Source organism: Heteronotia binoei, chromosome 2 (genome assembly GCF_032191835.1).
Source record: "Heteronotia binoei isolate CCM8104 ecotype False Entrance Well chromosome 2, APGP_CSIRO_Hbin_v1, whole genome shotgun sequence".
Classification (NCBI taxonomy): Eukaryota; Metazoa; Chordata; class Lepidosauria; order Squamata; family Gekkonidae; genus Heteronotia; species Heteronotia binoei.
In genome coordinates this window covers 95,807,676-95,825,601 of record NC_083224.1, presented here as the reverse complement: position 1 = coordinate 95,825,601, position 17,926 = coordinate 95,807,676, and the positions used below count along the sequence as shown (strand labels likewise).

General features: G+C 43.6%; 1 protein-coding gene across 1 annotated transcript; it reads right to left on the bottom strand.

Annotated features, from left to right (window-relative positions):
- Window positions 1–868: 868 nt before the first annotated feature.
- On the bottom strand, window positions 869–17,902 carry ATP6V0B (ATPase H+ transporting V0 subunit b). The gene is made up of 8 exons (XM_060231676.1): window positions 17,708–17,902; window positions 7,599–7,647; window positions 6,515–6,598; window positions 6,243–6,320; window positions 4,692–4,761; window positions 3,006–3,057; window positions 2,336–2,526; window positions 869–1,464 (listed from the first exon to the last, which is right to left on the bottom strand). The coding sequence occupies exons 1-8, from the start codon at window positions 17,772–17,774 to the stop codon at window positions 1,438–1,440; spliced, it is 618 nt and encodes a 205-aa protein (XP_060087659.1). The 5' UTR covers window positions 17,775–17,902; the 3' UTR covers window positions 869–1,437.
- Between the last annotated feature and the right edge of the window lie 24 nt (window positions 17,903–17,926).

Genomic DNA, 17,926 nt, shown 5'->3' with positions numbered 1-17,926 from the left:
CAAACCACTGGGCACCATATAGCCTTGAAAATGTGAGGTTTCTTTGGATGCTTTTTTTTGCTCCTGATTCTCCCGCAAACAGGAAGTCATGTTGCTTTATAAGAAATTGCTTTACAAAACAACAAGTGTCCTTTTTCAGGCCTCGCAAACACTTCCTGCAACTTCCCCGGTCATTCATGGAGAAGCATAAGACTGCATCTGGTTACACTTTCCACACAATTAACCAAGTGGTTAAATGTAAATTTACTCAACAAGATATTTTTGGTATTTAAGGGTCACTTCACACAATACATTAAGTGTATTCCTAAGATATTAAAGCACAAACACGTCAAGTCTGAAAGTGACAAATCTGAGTTACATACAATTACATTCATCAGGATGTCACAACTGACAGCAACCCTGTTGAGTGCACACCAGAGTTCACCTCAGCGTAATGTACAAAACAGCCATCAAAATTATCATTGCTTTCTAAGACTTCCCATTAGAAGCCAGCTAGGCCTGCAGGGGTGGCCAACGGTAGCTTGCCAGATGTTTTTTGCCTACAACTCCCATCAGCCTCAGTCATTGGCCATGCTGGCTGGGGCTGATAGGAGTTGTAGGCAAAAAACATCTGGAGAGCTACTGTTGGCCACCCCTGACTAGGGGGTTTAAATGTGTGATTTTAAACAGCCTCTTTAGGCCTCTCTACTAAAGGCTTATTAACACAGAGACTGCCAATGGCAGTTCAAATGAGAAGTTCAGTGCCTGTGGCTAGTTTTGGTTTTCTGCTATTCAGGATTTGAGTATAAAACAATAGTAAGGTATATTTCTATTTTTGCTTTATGCCAAGAACTGATAAGTAGGCCTCAAGCAGTTCACCAAACAATGATTATCACAATACAAATCACTTTTATTATCATTAATTTCAATAATCATTTGCCATTTTAGGGAAATAACACTTTTCAGTTCCTTTGTGCATCTTCAGTGTGGAGCAGATGTGTCTAGGAGGACACCACCTGTAGAGCCAAGGCTTCAATCAGTATGACTGATAACCCAGAAAGGTGGACTCTTGTGGCCAGTGGGAGATAGGGCAGTAGGAAGGGTGGGGCACACAAAAGAGGGCAACCACTTTAGCCATAAACAAATTTATTTCACAAGACATGGCACTGCAGTTTGCAGTGACTGCCACATAGAGAGTGTAAGGCAGGAGAACCACTGACTCCTTCCCCTGGGCACCCAGCCTTCATCTTCAAGGAAACAGTGAACGGGTGGCAGAGGCGGAAAAGACAGGATAAGTTTCTCAACACATATATATCCATTGATCAGGGTCTTCTATGGCCTGGCAGGCAAAGATCACAGGAATAACTTTATACACCAAGCTCTGCCCCAACCCAACAGTAGACATTAAATAAATATGTACAAAATCTGCAGGTGGCAGACAGATGAATGGCAAAGGGCTTAGTCACCCATTTTCACTTTTGATGTCTGTAAAACACACAAAAAAGGCAAAAAGGTTAAAATATTTTACAACTCAATGAACAACATCTCTTCTGCACATCTCCAATCGACACTAGTGCAAACACATTGTCAACAGGATGTAGACTTCCTTCAAACTCACTCCATGGACCACAGTTTCTTCAGTTACTTGGAGGAGGGGAGGGGGCATCCCCACACTTGGTCCCAGAAAATTACTTCCTCTGTATACCTGTAAGTCCTGAGTGACTACTAGTGCCCCAGCCCAGTTATCTTATGCCCTCTGTAGTGCCAATGACAGTTTCCATGCTGTGGCTTGTTTATTTTTAACAATATACACTGCATTCATCTTGTCATCATGAACAAAGACTACTGCTCAGTACTCAGTTCTCAGCTACTAAGAAAGATGGCAGGGCAATGGAGGTGGTGTGAGGGGGAAATGATGCTGCGAGCTGGAGAATACATTGTTTAAAAAGTGGGCAGCAGCAGATGAAGGTCCCCAGACCTAGAATGAAAAGCTACCTTCTTCTCTTGGCTCATTCTTGAAGCACACCTGACAGCAGCTACTTTAAAGCCCCATCAGTACCTGTTCTTCTGAACTAATCAGATACTGAAAGCAGGAGAACCCAATAGCATCCCTTTGTGCAAACTGCAAAGGAGTGTTCCTTTGGGGTTTTTTTTGTTGATCCTAATGCTGAAGTTGTCTGCTTGTTTTTTCAGCTCTCTCTGGTTCTTCATTTTACCCTTGTTCAAAGGAGGTCCACAGATCACAACTGTTTGGTGAAGAGCTTTTTGCTTCTACATAGTGATTCATTTAAAGATGGGAATGAGCAGGACTCTAAAGGACCAACATGGGGGGCTGTTAGGCAGGGGAAGGGCTCACCTGCAGAATAGCCACGATGACTCCAAACAGTCCAATGGCACTGCCAAAGATTTCCACAATTAGGATCTTGACAAAGAGGCTAGTGTTCTGGGCATCTGCCAGTGCTGCACCACTGCCCACAATGCCCACACATACACCACAGAACAGATTGGAGAGGCCCACTGTCAACCCTGCCCCAAACATGGAGTAACCTATGGTGGGGGAGAAAAAAGCATAAGAAATGGGTAGCATTTACTTCCAATTTATGCCAGAGTCTTCAGGAATTTCCCTTGAGATCCCATACAAAAGAAATGGAGAAGCTGCAAAGCCTTACCTCCAAACAAGGCCCCTTCTAAGGAATATCACAAAAATAGCATCTGTATTTACAGACATCCAAGAAAACAGCCTTTGCTACTCCAAAATTCACAGCAAGGACACAGATGGTGCATCGAAGACTGCTACTACAATACAGGGTGGAGAAAAGGGGCTTGGGCATAGCCAGGAGGAAGAAATGCAGGTAAGACCAATATGCTCCCTACATTGTTCCATAGCTTCCTGGGAGAAAAACAGACTTTGGCTTGGAGGAGTCAATAAAGCTCATGCTAAGACACAGTCTAACCATGGGCACCCGAGGCTCTGACAAGGAGGAAAACAGTTTTCCCGTCTGCCCCCACCCCCTATCATCATATACCTGCATGGTAGTTCCGTGAACCAATCGTCTCAGGAGTGTTGCCAGTAAATTGCTGCAAGTAATGACAAGATTTTAGCAAGTGAAGGGGCACAACCACAGATAAAGGAGCCTAGATTCAGCACTGAAACACCATCCAATAGTTAAGAGGCATAGACTATATGAAAACGTTTGCCAGCATTTTTAGGTGTGGTGGGGAGGCAGCAGAAGGGGAGACGCCTCATATTTAATCAATCCCTTAACTCTATGCACAAGCCAGAACCAGATTAACCTTGCTCAAAAGCTCTTTGGATGGCAAAAGAAGAATTAGTGCCCTGTGAAGGATTATCTGGTTTCTAATTAAGATTTAGCACAGAGCTCTTCTCTGTCCCTGTTTCCCTACAGAATTGTCCCATGTTTCTGGTGCAATTAGCCAGTCTGTACTTCAAGGCAGGCCCATGATGAAATTGGAGAGCGTATGCATTGCTGCATAAGATCTTACTTTTAATCCTTCACATCTTCAGTTAAAGGATCTCAGGTAGAAAGTGCTGTGAAAAGACATCTTCTCAGCCTGAAAGCCACTACCAGACTCAGGCAAAAGTGATCTAGATTGGCGTTTCCCATTTACCGGGTCCCGACCCGGTACCAGGCCATGGACGCCTCTATACCAGGCCATGGATGCCTCCCAAAGAGAAAGCCGTGTTGCCCACCCCCTCCCTACATCCCATTGCTGCATCCCTCTGCCCCTCGGTCTTTGCCCCAATCCCGGGCTGGCCCTCCTGCTATCCTTGCATTTCATTCCAGCTGGGCGCAGGCTGCTGGGGATGTCGAGGCTGCTGCTTGGGCTTGGGTGTCGCTCCTCCCTCCCCCCGTCATCGGGGCTGGCCGCAGCTCTCCCGGCGGCGCTGTCATTGGGTGCTGCCAACCCCTGCCAGGGAGGCTGCACCAGGAGGGCGTGTTGGACGGGACCGCCCCCACTGTTGCTCCGTTGGGGCCCCACTGGGCTCGCTGCCAACAGCTAGGAACGGATGCACACAGTGAGTCTTCTTTCTCTCTCTCTCTGTCAGTCTTTCCCCCTTCCTTCCTTGTCATTACTAATCTGAGTAGACCTGCAGGGGGGTGGGAAGAAGCTTGAAATGCCCTGCCATTTAATGTTTTCCCAGCCTGAGGATATTATATATTTTTAGTTTTCTGCGTGTGATCCTTGTGCTTTTTCTTGATGTTTTATTTTTAAGATTGCATTGCAAAATCCCACTATTTTTCTACCTTTCCTAAACAAAATATTGCAAGAGTTTTAAGCATATTTGTACTTTCCTGTCTCCTGGCTCCAACCCCAAATTTTAGTGGGCCACAAAGGAGAAGTGTAGAAATAACCAGGCCCCTGGGGGGGGGGGGGGAGTTTGGGAAACCCTGATCTAGATGGACCAAAGTTCTGATCCATCAAATTCCTAAGAGGCAGCTCCAAACTAGTAGAGCTTGCTTCCACCAGACTGGTGATAGCTGGGCTATATGCATGTGTTGTATGTGCCATCCGGTTGCTTCTGATTTATAGTGATGCTATGAATTAATGATCTCCAAAATGCCCTATCATTAACAGCTTTGCTCAGGACTTACAAACTGAATGCTGCAATAACAAGCTGGAAAAGCAGGGCAAATCCTAGGATACAGCTGCTCCTTCTACAGAAGCGAGTCCCACCCCGTCCCCATTACCTCAGCCATGTTGGTGATCACAATGGCCATGATGATCCCGTAGATAGCCACAGCTTCACAAAAGATGATACTGCCAAGAGAAAGGACAGTTTATCAGCTGCAACAATCTCAAAGATGATGAATTAGAATATAGGGCTAGGAAAAAGAGAAAAAGAGGAAAGTGATTCTGCTGGTTTATGTTAAGTCTGCTAACCTAAGAACACAATGCTATAAGCTCTGCTGCATGAAGGTAGTGATCTGGGTGTGAGGGTAGCTTCGCTCTAGGATTTCATACCACTGGAGAGCTGATGATCTGTCTAGATATCCACCTTCTGCTCACCCAGCACTGTGCCTCAGCTGTGCACCACAATCGTTCAGCAGTCCCACTCCACTCAGAGCCTAGTCAGACAGCATTATGATGACCTGATCTTATTCCCCTTAGAGAGTTATTCCTACCAGGTAGCACTGTGTGCTCCAAGGAATAACGTAATCCTGTGACGTGGCTGTTTATTGGTGATACCCCTTATTTGCTTCACAGGACAGGATGACAGAAGCACAGGAAACTAAATGCAGACTTCTGGAAAGATGAGGGTTCTCCAGATTTTTTCCTGTTATCAAATTGTCTTGTTTATCTAATTATATCAGTGGTGTTTTAAATATTTAGCAGAATATCTTGTTTAGTTCACCAACCCTTCATTGATTACATATGTGAGTGGTAGATTTGTCAGAGGAACATGCTGAGAAAAGGGCTCAAACAAATTTAGAACAGTAAGCTGACTTGGTAGGAATCAGGAATTTAAGTGCTGGACTAAAAACCACACATTGTGTTTTATTTCTATGCAATCTGCTTTGCTTCTCTTATTATGCCATCTTAAGACTGCCCAGTTTGCTTTTTGGTCACATTTTAGTGGTAGTGGAAAGTGCCATAAAGTCACCGCTGACGTATGGTGGTCCCATTGGGTTTTCAAGATAAACGATGAACAGAGGTGGTTTGCTATTGCCTACCTCTGTGTCGTGACCCTAGACTTCCTTGGTGATTTCCCATCCAAGTATTAGCCAGGCCTGACCTTGCTTGGCTTCCAAGATTTGAGAAGATCAGGATCAGGCAAGTCTGGGCCATCCAGGTCAGGGCAGTAATATTTTACACTTGCTTTATTATGAATTACATCTAGCTCTGGATACATCATTTCTACAGAGGTACTGAATTCTAAATATTTCTATCATAATATGTATAAATTCCAAAATATCCAGGATATGCTCACTCCTAGACACAGAAAAACATATGGGCAATTCAAGAGGAGTCTGCTTGTTGCTTGCAGCTTCTGGAGTAATCCTGATGCTCAGATAAGCACAAGGCACAGCTCTCTCACTCTGTTTTCAGGAGCACAGAAGACAACTTTAGATTTCTGTGATTCACATACCTAAACAGAGCGGCCTTGTCTCCCAAAAAGGGGTAAAAAGCAAGTCAGGAATGATATGTCTACAGCCAAGAGTATAAATAGGATGATCAAGGGATACATGCACTGCATATGTCCTCATCAGCTATTAAAGGGGGGAAAAAACTCCTCTCACCTGACCAGATTCTTGGTTTTGATTCGAGGTGCTTTGACCCCACCACCTATGATGCTGGATCCAGTGATGTAAATGCCCCTGAAAACATAATCACAGAAAGGGTTACATGACCGGTTCTTTTCACTGTGATCGCAACACTCTTACCAGTGGCAAAGCCCATACCTGTAGGCAGTGACTGGGTTAGTTCCCTGTTCTAACTGGTGAGCCCTGAAGCAAACCCAGCAACACTGGGGGAGTGATGGTTAATGGATAAAGGGGGCAGGAGCACTTACCAAGCAGCACCCACTACTGACAGCGAGATGGCCAGCCCAATTCCCAGGTTAGACCACATGAAGGGTGAGGTCTCTGTCAGGAACCTGTATGCAGAGGAGTCATCTTATATGAATGTGATTTTACCAGTCATAGTACCAGAAGTCTCAACTTCCCAACAGAAACAGCAGCCACCAACCATAGCAGGACACGTAAACTCTTTCCATTTGTCAACAGAATACAGCAAGCCAGTCTTTCCCTCTGCCTCAGTGCCATAAATGACAAAAGATACAAATATTTCCCCCCCACTGGGTCAGCCAAAAGACTTCACTCTCATTCTGCCAAGAGAGACTGATGCCACATTAGGAAGAGGCAATATATTCATGGCTGGACAGGAGAAGATCACTGTAGGAAAGCTGTGCCAAGACCAAGTTACACTAGTTTGAGGGGGTCCAGTAGATGTCAAACAAGCAACTTGCTTGAGATTCTACACAGTAAGACAACCATAAGTTGCCTCTAGAACCAGCAGAAACAGGATGGGGATCATAGCAGAATCCAGTGGGGGATTCTTAGTCCCATATCACTTAGACTGGCATGTACACAGGGAAAAATCTGCTGCTGACTAAACAAATAGAAGAACACAAGAAAAAGCATATAATGAGTTTCAGAAAGAAGGGGAGGAGGGTGTGTGAAAAGCCTGAGGTGGAGGGCATCTGCCCAAAGGCTTGGCAGTACAGGACCTACAGATTCAGTTTAAGCTTCTGCTACATGCAACAATTGGGGAAGAGAAGTAGCAGCCAGCTGACCCACAGACAAAGTGAGACAATTAGCAGAATTGACTGGTGAAAGAGGACACTGGCATCAATACTGTTTTCAACTACAGGGGAAGGGAGGGGATGCTGGTTGCCTGTGGACACAAGCATGCCAAGGACTGCTTACCTTTCCTTGGGGACAGAACACAGCCAGGCCTTCAGAAATCCATAAACCCAGGAAGCAGAGCCACACTAGCATGCCTCTTGTGCTGTCTTTTGCAGCCAACCATGCAGAGCATCCACAGATCTACCCATACCACCCCACACCTAAGTCAGCGAGAGAGCACCTTCTTACCATGCCACATCAAAACGAAAGCCCAGGTCAAATATTGTGTAGCAGATCCCTGGAAAACAAGAGCAACACTGAATCTTTCTGACTTTTGGGGCCTTTATGTCCTCAAAGACTGATTCATGCTAAACCCAGCATTGGGGAAATTCTTCTGCAGGTCATGACTTTCTCGAGCAGGTGCTAATAATACACCCTCTGTGCAGTGAAGTTACACTTACACATGCACAGAAGTGTACATGCATGCACCAAATATGAAATGATTACTCAGTCTTCTGTTAACCCTAACTCTATCCTAACTTACGGATCAGGGCAAGGCAGTAGTCATCAACACATGGACCGCAAACAGGAATATCTGTAACACAAACACCCTAACTGGTGTTACCAAGGAGAAAGAGGCAGCTGTCCTGCCTATTAATATTTTGTTGGAGACTTGGTAAATATTTTACACACACATGCATACACAGTAGCTCCTGATAGCTACAGAAGCCAGTGATGATCTTTCAGTCTTTCTCAGGATTAAGTAAAGCTAATTTATGGGGAAACTACGAAGACATTCCATAGATTCATGACATCAGAGACAGAATGGAAAAAGGATGTAGACCTTTCATTTAGATCTTTTGAACAGATCAAGAATATAACCTACCATATAACTTACCACTTCAGTCAGCAAAGTTTGAACTGTTCAGTCTAAGAAGCCTTCCTTCCACTTCAGTGGCTCTTCCAAAGAGAGCTCTTTAGGCACAAAGAAGCCTTCATATTTTGTTGAGTGGCATGATAGGATACCTGTCATTGTGCTTGGAAGATTATGGAATTTGAAGAACAAGTTGTGCTCAAGAAACAATTGTTCTCTAAGATCTATCACCTATTAAAAGCTCAGCATACAGGAATGAATCATATAGCAAAGTGGAAAAGGAAACCATAACAAATTTATTGGAAATAGTAATGTTTATTTACAGAAGGTTGGACATTTGGAGTATTCTTAATTTAAGGAACAAGTACTATAAAATGGCAACAAATAGCACCTTAGGCCATGGAAACTGCATGCAAACTGGATACTGGAAAGCATCAGAAGTATAAAAACAAAGGAGTTTTTTTAAAACATGTATTAGAATTGTAACTAAATTAGGGAATTTTGGAAAACAATATTGGAGGTGATGCATAAAATGTCAAATATACAGCTGCCATTTGATACTGTTATATCTTGTGAATTATGTAGAAGTATGGAAAAGATTGCATGAAATGATTTTATATTGGTTGCCTCAAGGTGGTTGTTGTTGTGCAGTTGCACAGTTGAATTCGACTCTTTGTGACCCCATGGATCAAGTCACGGCAGGCCCTCCTGTCTTCCACCATCCTCTGAAGTCTGCTCAAATTCGTTAGTTACGTCAGTAATGCTGTCCAGCCATCTCATCTTTTGCTGTCCCCTTCTTTTGCCTTCTGTCTTTCCCAGTATCAGGATCTTCTCCAGTGAGTGCTCCCTTCTCATTTGGTGGCCAAAGTATTTGAGCTTCAGCTTCAGCATCTGACCTTCCAGGGAACAGTTTGAGTTGATTTCCCTTAGGACTGACTGATTTGATCTTCTTGCAGTCCAAGGGACTCGCAAGAGTCTTCTCCAGCACCACAGCTCAAAAGCATCTATTCTTCTGCACTTGGCCTTCCTTATGGTCCAACTCTCACAGCCATACATTACTACTGGGCATATCATCGCTTTGACTATACGGACTTTTCTTGGCAGGGTGATGTCTCTACATTTTATTATACTGCCCAGGTTTGCCATAGCTGTCCTCCAAAGGAGCAAATGTCTTTTAATTTCATGGCTACAGTCACCATCTGTAGTGACCTTGAATCCCAGAAATGTGAAGTCTGTCACTACTTCCATGTCTTCCCTTCTATTTGCCAAGGAGTGATGGGGCCGGATGACATGATCTTAGTTTTTTTGATGTTGAGTTTCAAGCCTACTTTTGTGCTCTCCTCTTTCACCCTCAACAAGAGGTTCTTTAAGTCCTCTTCACTTTCTGCCATTAGATTGGTATCATCTGCATATCTGAGGCTGCTGATGTTTTCCCCAGCAATCACAACTGGGAAGGCCCTTTCTCAGGTTGCTACCTGTATAGCTTCAAATGATGGGGGCATCCAAGGCTGGGTTTCTGAGCATGATTGCTGTGGACAGTTGCGTTCATATAGGAGTAGGCAGGATTATAGTGTTAGTCCGTTAACACCAGTTACAGCAGCTGTAAATGGTCACTTTGCTTATTTTATATGTTTTTAAAAGTCTTGAACAGAAATGACAGAAGGGAGGACGGTGGCTCAGTGGTAGAGCATCTGCTTGGGAAGCAGAAGGTCCCAGGTTCAATCCCCGGCATCTCCAACTAAAAAGGGTCCAGGCAAGTAGGCATGAAAAACCTCCGCTTGAGACCCTGGAGAGCCGCTGCCAGTCTGAGTAGACAATACTGACTTTGATCGACCCAGGTTCTGATTCAGTAGAAGGCAGCTTCATATGTTCATATGTACACCTCTTGCATTTATGGTCTTTTAACCTACCTGTTCATGATTTTTCTTTTTCTCTCTGCTACATATATGCATTGGCTGTTAGAATCCATTTCACGTATCACGAAGTGGGTTATAGTTCACAAAAGCTTATGATTCAATAAACGTGTTAGTCTTTATGTCCCAACTTTTTCCCCCTTTTCTACAACACATTAAGAATCTGACAATCCACTTGGGCAAGATGTTCCCTGCTTTCTTGTCCTTCCAAAAGTTTCCTCAAACCCCAGGGGGATTTTGCCTTCTTCCCTCTCTTTGCTGCAGCCCCTAAACCTGTGTATTCCATGTGTACCCTGCAGCCCCAGGAATCGTTTTTTCTGGAAGAGGAAGAAGAAAAGGGGCAGCTGGAGGAATGGCAAAGCAGGGAAGTCCTACAGCTATGAGAACCTGCTGCTGATGGATCACTGAATCTAATCCTGATACCACTAACCCAAAGAACTTCTTATAATTTGTGAACATTAGAAACCTTCAGACATCTTGCTGCTTAATCAACACCAGCTGTATGTTTGTGCATACAAAGCATTAGTCATATGAAATGCTTGCATACTCTTCTGAAAGAGCATGAACTAGGTGGGATCATCAGTATTGTCTTTCTTACACCAACATAATAACAATTCCGTATCTTCTCATTCTTCCAGGTACCACACTAAGTACCTTTGGTCCCTGAGCCATTTCCTACTTTTAAAGGGTTGACTACAGAAAAGGGATATGGAAGAGCATCAGCATGAAGGCATACAGCAAGGCAAGGTACACGCACAACCTCAGAGAGGGGAGCAAGTCAGCAGACTGATTTGGAACAGTTCATGATGTGAGTCAGGGTCGTGATAGGAAATTTTATATTTTGAGACACAAGAACAGAATATGACAAATCAATCACAGGAGGCAAATGTTCCACTCCATTTAGCACCAGGCCTAAGGGGAGGTGGCTATTATCCCACAGCACTGGCAGTCTCATTGAATTGAAAGAACTGAAACCAGAAACATCGGAATAATCCGAATTTCAATGTGCATCTTGGATGTAATGACTGTAAAATTTATGGAAATGATTTTACTGTATATCTTGTTTTAAAATTTTATGTTTGTTTTTAACTGTTGTGAGCCGCCCTAAGCCCGTTAGCGGAAGGCGGGATATAAATTTGATAAAATAAATTAAAAAATGAAATAAAAATTGTATTCTATTCTGAACCTGATGGATTAAGAAAACAGAAGCAAAGGCAGAAAGGGGTTTTGGCAATAAGAAAAAGGAGCAAGGGTGAAGGAACTATGGATTTCAGGGCTGGACCACAGACCATTGAATTTGGGAATGACACATCAGCAATCCCCATGAACATCAAAGAAAGAAGGCAGACAGTGACAATCTGAATTACCAAAGAGAAAAGAAAAATTGGGCAATGAGGGGCTTACTACTGAAATTTAAAGTTTAGACAATGTACACTCAAAGAACAGGTCAGAAAGAGAACTGACTTTGTACAGGAAAAAAAGCAAAACAGTGATAAGTAGATATGCAGGAGTGCTAAAGTCTTTCTGATGCCCAGAAAAGAACAAAGACCAGGAAACAGCGGATATAGATAAGAACTGATCTCTACTACTGGGGTCCACAATTTTTTTGCTGGCCTTGGAAGTCAACATTTGCTCAGAACAACTCCCTTTTCTCACTTTCTGCTCCACAGAGGCAAAATATGTCCGTTTTGTACCCACAGCTCAGTGAGAGGTTTTACAAATGAACAGCATGAGGCTTGTATAAAGAAGCCATTATAGAAACCATTTCCCATTCTAGGCCATGCCACTGTTTCTAAAAGAAGTATTACTCGTCTGGCACAGTGGAAGGTTTTTCTTCCTAGATCTCAAAAACACATTCCTTGGTGCAACCGGCAGTTGTATTTCTAGACCTATCAAGAGTGGGACTATCAAGTCACAATCCAATGCACCAGAGAAAGCATGACACTGGCATGGGCCACGTGACATCCATCTCTTTCATCAGTCACAAAGCCAAGTATAACAGTGGCCTTAGCAAGCTAATACCTCCCATTCTAACCTTATTCATGGGGATTAATAATTTATTTCAAATATTTATATGTCATCACTCCCAAATATGAGGCCACTTACAGTAGTATACACAGCCCCATGGTGCAGAGTGGTAAAGCTGCAGCACTGGAGTCCAAACTCTCTGCTCACAACCTGAGTTCGATCCCCGGTGGAAGCTAGGTTCAGGTACCTGGCTCAAGGTTGACTCAGCCTTTCATCCTTCCAAGGTCGGTAAAATAAGTACTCAGCTTGCTGGGGGGAAAGTGTAGATGACTGGAGAAGGCAATGGCAAACCACGCCGTATTAAGTCTGCCGTGAAAACATTGTGATGTGACGTCACCCCAGAGTCGGAAATGACTGGTGCTTGCACAGGGGACTACCTTTACCTTTTTTTTTTAAACAGAGAGATTAGAGTAGAACAGTTCCAGATAGTTCAGAAAGGTCATTCTAAAGACTTTGAGCAATGGTAGTGAAAAATCTCTACAACAGGCCCAGCCCTCAAATCTTCAACCAATGGTGAGGTCCATCTGGGAAAAAGTGGGACTCAAATAGTGAAGAAACAAGAAGTGATTCCTTAAACAGTATCAGAATGCTATCAAATAATCAGAGCAAGTGTTGCAAAACTGGCTGAATGTGCATCCAACATCTGAACAGGAGGAGGCAGTGACATTTTGCACTAACTAAAGCTTCCAAATGACCTTCAAGGGACACCTCATGTGAAGCTGTTTAATCATAAGCCAGGAAGTATAGAACATATTTGATCCATCCTCTCCAGAAAATAGTGCAGTCTACACAATAAGCGTGGTTCATAAAAGCAGCACCTAGAAATCCCCAGTGACAGCCTGTCAAATATTTGGAAACATTAATTGGTACAGAATGCTGCAGCCAGGATGCTGACTAGAGTGGGCCATCAGTCCAGTCTTGGCCCATCTACGCTTGCTCCCGATCTGTTCCCAGGCACAATTCAAGGTGCCCATCCTGACCTTTAAAATCCTATATCATTTGGGACCATTATACCTGAAGTACTGCCTATGCACATATGAACCTAACCAACTACTTGGTCATCTTTTGAGATCCTTCTCCCCGGAGGTCCCTTCCAACTCTATGATTTTATGATTCTATCCTGTGAATTTAGGGGGAGGTATTTGTGAGTTTCCTGCATTGTGTAGAGGGTTGGACTAGATGACCCTGGAGATCCCTTCCAATTCTATGATTCTCTGGGTTCTTCTGCTCTCTGAGATTAGGCAGCAACCTGGGAGAGGGCCTTCTTAGTCACAGCACCAAAACTCTGAAACTTTTTCTACAGGGACACTAATCTGTCTCTTTGTTGCTATCTTTTGCTGAGAAGTGAAGACTTGCTGATTTGCTTGCCATTCCCTCAGTGATCCTTCCGTCTGGCCCAGGTTTTAATGGTTGTTTTTATGCTTTTGTATTATTTTAACTCTGGATTTAGTTGTGTTAGTTTCAATGGTTTTTAACATAATTTTATTATGTATGTTTTAATTTGTTAGCCACCTTGGTGATCCCTATGAGGACAGAAAAATGAGGTATACATTTTGAAATGTTTAAATAAAAGATAATACAAAACACTCCTACAGGGCCATCTAAGAAGTGTGACACCCTCCTAGTGCAATCTAAGGAGTGTTATACCCTCCAAATTGCACTGGGGGCAGTGAGAACGTGTTCAGTGGAACTGAAGAGTCTACCAACAGCTCCTGACAGTACCAGAGAGTAAAAAAAAATGACACTCCTTGTGGGCTCCTGGTTGTTCTTGGCTTTGCAGGCCCAGTCTGCTGGTCTTGATACAACTTCAGCAGGGCCAGCTCCAGATTTCTGGAGCCTCCAAACAAAAACAATCAATGGATCTAATCTTACAACTGCTCAAACCTTATATTCATATTTCTCCCCAATTGCCTTCCAATTTTCTTGCCTAGCAATGATGGAAGATGCAATTGCAAGAGATACCAGTAACACTCTCCCTTCCAGTCCCTCCCCCAATACTTTGCAGTGTGTTTTGCCAGCTGTGCTAATGGGTGCCAAGGAAGCAGCAGAATTATCCACATACTCCAGGAGGGCATTTGGGCCCCAAAGACTGCAGAATTTCACCAGGTGTTCTTTCTATAAGAGTAGTGTAGCAGTAGATGAAATTTTGCTTTCTGTGAAACACCTACAAGTCTAAGAGCTACTAACACCTGAAGCCTTTCATTTTTAGACAGAAAATCCCCTTCCTCTCTACATCCAGGGCCAATACCCAACTGACACTGGCCATGAATTTCAAAAGTACCAGGACTCAAAACTTTAAAAAATGTGTCAAAACTGTTGAGACATGACATGGATATTTGGACTAAGTACAGCTGCTTACAGAAAGAAAAAAGCACGCTGAATGAATCTTATTGGAATCCTTCCATCATACTGTTAATTCAGGATCATAGTATGAAGTATTCCCTCTAAGCTGAGTTGGTGTGAGCCAGCTCACAGTTTTTAGCCTCCAGTTCACACATTTTTGTCTTCACTCAGGAACAATGGCCCCAGAGCAAACTAATTTATGCAGTAGCTCACAACTTTAGTGCCAGTAGCTCATGAAGTAGAATTTTTTCTCACAAGACTCTACAGCTTAGAGGGAACAGTAGTGTGGTGAAATGACATGCTGCTACTTTTTCAGCACAAGAACTAGTAAGTCAACTTAAAACAGCAGCAATACACTGGTTGAATCTTTTAAACTAAGCTAAAGGACGCAGACAAGACAAATGAGAAACAGCTGTGAGAGGGAAATTAACATCTGCTTTCTCCTCCTATTCCACCCACACATCTGGACTGCTTTAAGTATGATGCTGGTGGGTAAGAAAATTTTTTACTTGCTCTTTAGGCTATCAGTTGCTTGGCATGCAACTCTGGCACATGAGGTGTCCATAATCTGCAGGCAGGTACTGGCATGCTAATTTTGCACAGAGAAGGAATGAATGAGTAACAGAGTTGTTTAAATAAGACTCTGGGCATGTGCAAGTTTGCACAGGTAAATTCTTCTGGCCCACCAGCATTGTATATCAGTATAAATCAGACTTCAAATAGACACCAGAATTGGGTGAAGGATCTCAGCTTCTGTATCCATCAGTCAGATAGCTACGTATTTTACTGGATAAAGAAGTGGAGGCCAACTGTCTGTAATTACACTTGATGGTCATCTTCCCTCTGTTACTATCAAGATAGTTTGATAAGCCCCAGCCAACAGATACTGATGTCCCAGAGCTTTAACAAAATCACAATCAAGTCATAATAACCCAGGAGACAAAAGAGGCTGAGACAAATAGATTCAGCTTGAAACAGTTGTGTTGGTGCTTAAATTCTACTGCAAAATGAAGTAGTTGACCACTCCATGTAATGCTGTGGCAATCATACAAAAAGGGAAGCATAATTCTTCCCAGTTACCCTGATGTGAAAGAGGAACTAAGCTTCCTCCTGTCTGTCCACAAACTGCATAAATTAGCAGGGTAGGATGGAGGAAAATTGTGATTGCCAAACAAAGGAAATGGAGCACAGCTGAGTCAAGCAGCATGTGAATTAGTCCCAGCAGGAACTGGTCAGAATCCATGCTTTTTGGCATTGCCTGTGCCAAACCAAAGCAAATGACCTTAAATGAAAAGAGTTTGTCAGAAGGTCACTGCTGAGTTTTCTGCTTATTGTGCCTTAGCCTTGACTGTTGAAGAATTAGCCAGGTTAATCCAGCTGAGGCCACCAAGAGATCCCAGATAGCTGGTACAGGTCAAACTACTCCCCTTTGTTAGGACAGCTATCATAAAGCTTGTTGGCAAAACAAGAGTCCATTGCACAAATCTGTGCATAGTGCTTACTCTTACAGGCAAGAAGGTGACTAAATTCCTCACAGAACAAAAAACAAAGGCAGAATTTTAACAAGACAGCAGAGGGTTTTTCCAGGATGATCCCTGCCAAGTAGAATAAGGGAGCAGCACAACTTTCTGCGTTCACAAATAAGCCCTTTCCTCATCATCTGAGCAAGGGTGGAGGCTGCCAAGATTAAGCAAAATCCTGCTTAATCAAGGTAGGAAATCTCCCCAGCAGGACCAAAGAACTAGGCAATAATGAATCTCCAGAATGCACTGAATCTCTCATTAATGCCAACGTGCCACATTCTCTAGAGCTAGTTTTTTACCTTTCTAGGACATAGCATGACTAGAAGGACTAAGAACAAAGCTGCCCAACAGCAGGGGCAACAAAGGCAAGCTGTGAGCAAAGCAAGTAAATTCACTGAACATAAATAGTTCATTAAGCAATATGTGAGAAGGAACTATTTCTCTGGTAAAGTTCATCCAGATGGCAACCTTCTCACAATCATCCCTCTGTACCTGGTCTGGCACCCTAAACTACAGTGGAGGTAAAGGTTATGCAAGAGAGATGTACCAAGTAAGGGAGGAGAATGATGTCTGAATCCACAAACAAAGACCAACAAAGTAAGAAAAGGTTTTGCAAATCAGTAACCCTTTGTGACTACGCCATGAGCAATTTATCTGTAGGACTAATAGATGTAGCACACAGAAATGGATTGAATCAGTAAACAAGGAACTCAAACCCTTTTGGAAGCATTATTCTCTGATGCTGCTTTGTCACTTTAAGGATTAATGCCACTGTCCTCTGAGTAGGCCTGTCATACTTTCACTATAGAAAGTTGATGGTATCCTAAATGAAGCTTCCTTTTCCTTCTGGAAATTATTCAGAAAAGGACATTCAAACCCAACACAAAAAAATTCCTAGGCACTCTGAAAACCTAGGAAACCCTGCCTCTGGAAACATTTTCTTAGCAGTGGGTAGAGTTGGTGTCTGAAATACTCATGGTGTTACCTAGGAAGTCAAAGAAACATAACAACCACGGTCCCTCACTTCTTCAAGTCAGACTCATCTTCACACCCACCTCAACTTATATGTCAAGGATTCAACAACTGTAATTATATATTAATAACATCTGTATGGTCAGTCAAGATTCAGTGAAAGTATACCAAGGGTGACCAGGGCAAAGCAAAGTGTCAGTTTCCACAGTATTTCGATTCTAGGGGATGAGCAGCCCTATCTCCGTGCAGGGAGAGGAACTGAAGTTGCATTTAAGTTTTTTTTTTTTTTAAACGCCCTTCTTTGACTTAGCTAGGGAGCATGTTAGTCTGCTAGGCTAACCAGGAGGAACCAGCATTTTCTCAGAACATAAGGCAGGAAACGGATAGTGAGAGGCCCTTTACGCTGGGGGGAGGGTTGCAGTAAGGTCACCCGCAAGGAGAGCCAAAGATCATCCAAGCCCGATGAAGAAAGACTGGGATGTGAAATCGGGGGTCCTTCCGCCTAAGAAAAATGCGTTGCCGCAGATGCACACCTCGGGAGCGACATCAGGGTAGCACGACACGACATCTCAGAGCAACCAATCACATCGCCAAGCATCCCATCTCACATACACATTCCCCGACGACCCACTCGCTGCTCTGTGTGTGTATGTGCGCGTGACAACACCCCCCAGGACCGCACCCTGCCCCGACTCAGCTACTAACCAATGCCGGTGATGGCGGCGGCTGCACTCAATCCAAGCCCCGAATACAGCAACGCGAGCCCAGACATGGCGACAGCACTAAACCCCCACTACGGACTAACTCGACCCCGGCTCAGGTGACCGACTGAATGACTGATACTGCGCCACATGACCCTTCCAAAGTGTACCACGTGGCTGACGTAGACCGGGCTGATTGGTTAACCTATAAAGGGCCAAGCTG

Bases quoted from the DNA above. Each gene is read 5' to 3' on its own strand.
- ATP6V0B (XM_060231676.1), bottom strand. From the start codon at position 17,774: ATGTCTGGGCTCGCGTTGCTGTATTCGGGGCTTGGATTGAGTGCAGCC. The intron at 4,762-6,242 runs GTGAGAGGAGTT...TTCTCTTGGCAG, and splicing joins AAAACCAAGAATCTGGTCAG to TATCATCTTTTGTGAAGCTG. The intron at 2,527-3,005 runs GTATATGATGAT...CCCCCACCATAG, and splicing joins TTCACGGAACTACCATGCAG to GTTACTCCATGTTTGGGGCA.